This window comes from Solanum stenotomum, chromosome 4 (genome assembly GCF_019186545.1).
Source record: "Solanum stenotomum isolate F172 chromosome 4, ASM1918654v1, whole genome shotgun sequence".
NCBI classification, from domain to species: domain Eukaryota; kingdom Viridiplantae; phylum Streptophyta; class Magnoliopsida; order Solanales; family Solanaceae; genus Solanum; species Solanum stenotomum.
The window spans coordinates 924,247-931,384 of NC_064285.1; the positions used below are offsets into that span (position 1 = coordinate 924,247).

Below are 7,138 nucleotides of genomic sequence, written 5' to 3' on the forward strand. Positions count from 1 at the left end.
CCTCTTTGGTTACTACTATTCAAACATGAACTCGTTTTTCTCATTCTTAAGAAATTTGTTTTCCTGAAAAAAGATATTTTTCAAAAAATTTAACCAACCAAACATGAGTCGGGCCAGTTACTCTTTAACTTGATATTCCACATCATGAGTTCGTTCATCTTTATTATGGATGATTATAAAACCAGGATCACATGTATTTTGATGCAATTACAAGATAAGGTTAGATATCTTATGATTTAACTCGGAGATTAAAGTTATATTATGTTTGGTTGAAGGCGTACTAAACCAAACTTTGTTTTCACGTTTTCATCACTTAGTGATCCAGCATATAGTTAAACAAGTTGATCCTACAAATTGAATATAAATTTTATCACAATCCTAAATCTGAAACATCTCATCTTATTCCATTCAACTTTAATATTATTGTATTTCACCTTTTAGATGAAATAAATTAGTTCTGAAAATATATTTCAATATTGTAATTTAGATATAATTTTGTCCACGAACCAAACGAGTTTCGTTGATAGCAATTGAAATTTGACTTATGAAAGCCTTAGCATGTGCCGTGGGCCTTTAGTTTCTATGGTCACTACTCCCTACCATAACTTCTTTTCTAAAAAATGAGTGGAAATTATTTGATATATATAACAGTAGGAGAGTTAACAAATATTCTTAGATTAAATTAAATTTTAAAAAATGATATTAATAGATATTATAACAATAGTTCCTCGAACTCAGAAAGTAATAATAAAAATACTTAACTCAATAATAGATTTCGCAGCTACCACCGTTGGAACTAATGAAGCAAATGTTGCATATGGTAATTTGTAACTATTGTCAAATATATTTATCGTCGATAGCTAAAGGATCCAAAAATACATGAAAAATAACATAAGTTATCAAGTGAGTTTTCAAGGGTTTTTTCTTTGTACTGAATCTAATCCTTCACGAAAAAGTAAAAAAAAACATATAATTTGATCAATTCAGGTGAAATTTAAAATGATGTTGCTCGATCTTTCAACAATATTTGAATAGAGTTAAGTCAAACGATTTCAATATAAGATTTTTCAAGAGATATTAGATACACTTGCCTCTTGAAGCTCCTTATTATAGTTACAATTTTCTTCATCACAATCATACTCAAAATGTTTACTTTTAATTATTGTTTTCTCTCTAATCATGAGCTTTTGAATTTCTCACATGTAGATGTTAATGAAAATGATGCAAAAAGAACATGGAGTGTTACTTGCACTTCTTCTTTGTATATATACAAAGAGAAACATTACATTACATATAATATCGATGGTTGCGGAATCAAAATTTTAACTAAAATATTCAAAATATAAAGAAAAGTAAATTACAAAGAATTCAAACAACTTCAATAGTAATTATATATACATAAAAAATATGTTTGATCTTATATGTACATTATTATTTTCTAACAAAAGGAGTTCAGATTGCGGTCCTTTAACTTCACCTATGATGGTTACCAATTAATGAAGTTGAAACAGATCGTACCAGACTGAGTTCAAATTACAATAAATGTAAAAATAAATTAAATAGTGATTTCTTTTTATTTGCTTAGATTTATCCAATAGAATCATTAATATAGTTTATCTCAATAAATTCATCATCAAGATGCATTCAAATTGATCCGATCATACCAAAGTCAATAACTTTTGTCATGACATGTCATGGAAATTAAAGTAATAGAAAAATATCTTAACAAACTAATAATTGAGTCCTAAAATTTCAACAAATTGTTCCCTATAGTCAACAATATAGCCATTTCAATCATTGTTCTTTCAATTAAGTATATGTCATTGGTCTATTTCTCACTAGATAAACTATAATTCTTGAAATATAATATTACACTTTGAAACCTAAAGTTTCATTAATATCACAAAGGTCCACTCAATTTTGTATAAAGTATCAAATTAGAAGTACGTACTACAGGAAGTCAAGATTTCACATGGATCAATATAATTGATAAACTAATATATCAACAATGTAATATAACATCAAACGATTAAATTAATGTTTCAACAATGTGATGATGTATAAAGGATATGTATTTTTTTCTTTTTGGTATTTAATTAAATAATCCAATTTGAGTGCTATTATTGATAAAAAATAAAATAAAATTAAAAGGACCACAAAATTAATGAAAAAAGTTGACATTAGGACCAAAAGAAGACAAAAATAAAGTTAGGGGGACTGTATCTGTCTACATTTATAAACAAGTCGGTCAAGGGACAAGTTTTAAAGTTTAGTTAAATCACACTTGAGCCCCAAAAGTACTTGAAATTACAATAACAATATGCAATGAAAGTTCCTAGATTGTAGTCTACCGACAAATTCGTGTGATAATTCTAGTTTCACTCTTTACTCTTTGAAATTTTTTGATGTAAATTTGACTTTAGTCGAACTTCAAGAGGAAGAATGGATGAACCTCGAGAAAAAAGGGACGACATTTTTCTTTACCATTTGACAGTTGAAAATATAAAAGTGCTTCGAGGATGTACATGGATATAGAATTATTCAAAGCGTATTTTTAGACGAAGCAAGTAAATTAATCATCAAGTTTGAAAATTACTTTAATACAACATGACCACAAATCAAATTAATGAAAAAGTCGATCGAAAGCCATTCATTGGCCTTGGGAGCTTTCTAGTTGTGGAAGCCATAATTTATCGAAGTTACTAAATAATAGTATCTTCTATATTTTTCATTAGTACACATATCGCGTAATTTAATCTATCCACCAAACTTTAAAAGGAAGAAAAATATTACCTAGTGCTTTTCAACTTTGATGGAGTTATAATAACTTGTTCAACCTTCATGTTTCTTCACTCGACTTCATTGATTATTAGCAAAGGTTGGACTTCAGAATTATTATTTTGAAGTTTAAATTTAAGATTTAGTTGTTTTCAGTTACTAAATTTTAAACTAAAATATCGTAAATATTATAATAAATTTCATTTAAAAAATATATAATTTAGACGCTCCTGAAAGTCATATCCTCAAGTGAGAATGTGTTTTAGAGTCTTGACACGCATTAGTACCCACTTGCACATTAAAGAACAAGGGTGCCTTTCAATTCTCAATATAGTAGGGTACATTGTCACCCACACAGATAAAAAATTAAAAAAATTCAAAGGATAAATCTTTAAAAAGTCAATATCAACATACATGTTCTCTATTTATTGTTGTGAAAAGAAGAAATAGAGACCATTTGCCCAATTTATTTATTTTTGGTTTCCCGCTCGATATTCGGAATCTGCATTCAAATTCTGACTAAATTTAGATCGCATATTGTAAGGTCCATTCGCCATTCGAATGTGGCGCTCTCAATATGATTTTTTCTATACCTATGACTCGAACTCAAACTCGAACCCTTTAATCAAGGAATGAATCAGTTTCACCACAGCACCACAACTCACATCGATATCATTGGCCCAATTAATAAGAAAGATGTAGGAAGTTTCCTATTACATGTGCTAAACCTAGATAAGGGTGTCCCCTCATGGGTACCCTTAAAACAAAGACACAAATTTAAGACCTGTCATTTCTACATTAAAGAAAACTCTAGAGCTTATCTGTTTTCTTTCATGTGGTATATGAAATATCGTAACTAAAATTTTATTTACGAATTCAATAAAATTCAATAACTTAGATACTTGACTCAGTAATATGTATAACAAATTCAGTAATATATGTTTTTATCTATTGCATGATTGATTAAAATAAATTACGAAATAATTTATTCCAGTATTAATTTTTTTCCTGAGATTATGTGAATTAAACTAAGATCTAAACAATAAGACTGCAATCCCATTATATTAACTGTACGTACGTAAAATATTCTGTCGGTGAGAAATGGCCATACACTTCCAAAAAAACAAAAGAAAAAAACAAACATTAATCAACGTTGACCCATTCATAATAATAAAAAATAGATAAATAAATAATTAAACCTAGTACCAAGAGAGCCTCAACTATGATAATTGAGAGGTTGTTACTGAGCATTTCTAGTCACACCGAAAAAGAGATTAAATGACAAAGCAAGGCAATACGCATGTTAGACTCATCGCAGAGTATAGCTTACGTCCAAATATCAAATAGGGAAATAAGACACCGCCTATGAAGAAAATGAAAAGAATTCATTGTGACACCGATTGTAAGAAGACATATTAGACTTGGCAGTATAGTGAATAAAACATTCCGCTTTAACAGGATCAGGAAAGGGCGGCACCCAAAAAATATTACGTAGCCATAGATAATCTATCCTAATACAAAGATTTGTAAATTTACGCGTTATATATTATTATTACTACAATTATTGTTAATGTTATTTATAGTATATACTTAATTTAATTTAAACTATTAATAAACTACTAAAAAAAGAATATATGGCAATATATCCAACAAACACAATCCCATAATTTTCTCTTGCCCCTCTTCTTTAGGTCCACCACTTATTTTTTTCTTCTTATTTTTCCCTTTATAATCCTCTCATCTTCACATTCCCAATTCCTCAAAAAAACCAATATCCCAAATAAATCTCTTTCTACTTATTTTCAAAAAATATTTGGTCATTTTTCTATGATCAATGGCATCATCTCCTATTGATACAAGCAAAGAAATGAAATTAGAGAGATATAATAGCTATATTAGAAGATTAAATAGCACAAAATTAATTGTTGCTTCTTCTAAACTTCTTTTTAGAGTTACACTTTTAGTAGCTCTAATATTAATCTTTTTTTTCATCATAAATTACCCTCCTTTTACCTCATCGGAAAATAGTAATCCACATCATCATAATATTCACACCACCACCCATAACCTCCTCTCTTCCTCCTTCTACGGTGGAGGCGCCGCTTGGGAGAAACAAGTTCGCCACTCCTCCACTCCTCGACGTGTCAATGGTTTATCCGTATTGGTTACAGGTTAGTACGATTATATAGTTTACACAATTTTATTTAATTTTATTTAAATCATAGATGCATTACACATAAAAATCATAAAAGTTAGTGTAATTATTATGTTTGTAAAAAAGTCAAAATTTAAAAAAAATTAAATTCTGAATTCGTTTCTGATCTAGGTGCGGCTGGTTTTGTTGGTTCTCATTGCTCAATGGCATTAAAGAAACGTGGGGACGGTGTCTTGGGAATAGACAATTTTAATTCCTATTATGACCCATCATTAAAACGTGGGCGCCAAAAGTTATTGGCGCAACACGAAGTTTTTATTGTGGAAGGTGATATAAACGATGCCGAGTTGTTATCCAAACTGTTCGACATCGTTCCATTCACACATGTACTGCATCTAGCCGCGCAGGCGGGAGTGCGGTACGCGATGAAAAATCCACTATCGTATGTCCAATCAAACATTGCGGGGTTTGTCAACTTATTAGAGACAGTCAAGTTAGCTAACCCTCAACCCGCGATTGTCTGGGCATCATCCAGTTCGGTTTACGGGTTGAACACAAACGTACCATTTTCCGAAAGTCATCGTACGGATCAACCGGCAAGCCTTTACGCCGCAACGAAAAAAGCTGGTGAAGAAATTGCACATACGTATAATCATATTTACGGTCTTTCTTTAACCGCATTAAGGTTTTTTACTGTTTACGGACCGTGGGGTAGACCAGATATGGCCTATTTTTTTTTTACTAAGGACATGGTACAAGGTAAACCAATAAATGTTTACGTTACACAAGATGATAAAGAGGTGGCACGTGACTTCACGTATATCGATGACATCGTTAAAGGGTGTATCGGGTCGTTAGACACGGCGGAGAAGAGCACCGGGAGTGGTGGCAAGAAGAAGGGTCCGGCCCAATTAAGGGTGTACAATTTAGGTAACACTTCACCAGTATCAGTAAACAAATTGGTGACAATTTTGGAGAATTTATTAAATGTTAAGGCTAAAAAAAATGTAATTAAAATGCCAAGAAATGGTGATGTACCATTTACACATGCTAATATTACATTGGCTAAAAATGATTTTGGGTATAAGCCAACCACAGATTTGTCAAGTGGATTGAGGAAGTTTGTCAAGTGGTATGTGAGTTATTATGGGATTCAATCAAAAGAAGTAGACTCATCTAATGACCATTCTCAAGATTGAGTCGTGACATTCAGGTCAGCTGTGTTGTACAATTTCGATCATTGTGCTAGATACGATGCATGTTATGATTACCTTCCAGGCTCCGACATCCAGTACATGTATCGGGTGATTCTGCAAGTTAAGAGGGCGAGATCTAGATGGATGAAAAGGCGAAAGAAAGTTTCATTTTTCCGCATGTTTATATTTTTCTTGTTTTTTTAATATATACCAAGAAAAATGAGAGGAGGAAAAGGACAAGTGTAGATTATTGGTGAAGTGGGGTTTGTAATAAATGTTTTAATTAATAGTTTTTCTGTACAAAATAATAATTAGTGCAGATAAGCTTTGTCAATTATCAAGAATTGTAATGAGCTGAGATATATTTCAATGATAAAAATCAAGATTCTCTTTTATGCTTTTCTTTAGCTTTATATTTATTGGTTCTCTTTTGTATTGTTTTTATATTTTAAAGATTTAAAAGGGAAAAAAAGGCATAGATTTAAATATATTAATCTAAATAAAGTGTATAAAAATCATGTTAAAGACAAACTAATGGTGATAATCATACTTCCTAAGAAAAAATAGTGAAGATAGGCCACATATTTTCCGATACTAATATATATATAAATTATTTGCATGTCTTTCTACAATTAATTAATTAGAAGCACTATATATGAAACTGAAAATCCTAAACTCATAGGCGAATTAAGAATTTTAACTTGTTGGATTCAACATTTAAGGTTCTTAGTACTAAACTTATTGTACTTTAAACCTACAAGTCCGGATTGGACATTCATTGAAACTTCATAAAATTTATTTAATCTTTTGCATCGAAAATACTGAACTCGATTTTCCCAGGTCTAAACACATACCCTAAACAAGATACATATATTTATACATGGGCTGGCTGGATTACTGGGCTGGATAGGATAGTCAAGGCCCAAATAAATAGAAGCCTATGAAAGACCTTTAGGCCCATATCAACAAATTTCCTAATAATTAAGAAACTATTCATTTTGTAGTAAGT

The 7,138-nt window shown here is 30.7% G+C and overlaps 1 protein-coding gene across 1 annotated transcript; it reads left to right on the forward strand.

Annotated features, from left to right (window-relative positions):
- Window positions 1-4,536: 4,536 nt before the first annotated feature.
- LOC125863037 (UDP-glucuronate 4-epimerase 6-like) lies at window positions 4,537-6,529 on the forward strand. The gene is made up of 2 exons (XM_049543175.1): window positions 4,537-4,949; window positions 5,105-6,529. Exons 1-2 carry the CDS (start codon window positions 4,613-4,615, stop codon window positions 6,130-6,132), a joined length of 1,365 nt encoding a protein of 454 aa, XP_049399132.1. The 5' UTR covers window positions 4,537-4,612; the 3' UTR covers window positions 6,133-6,529.
- The last annotated feature ends 609 nt before the right edge of the window (window positions 6,530-7,138 follow it).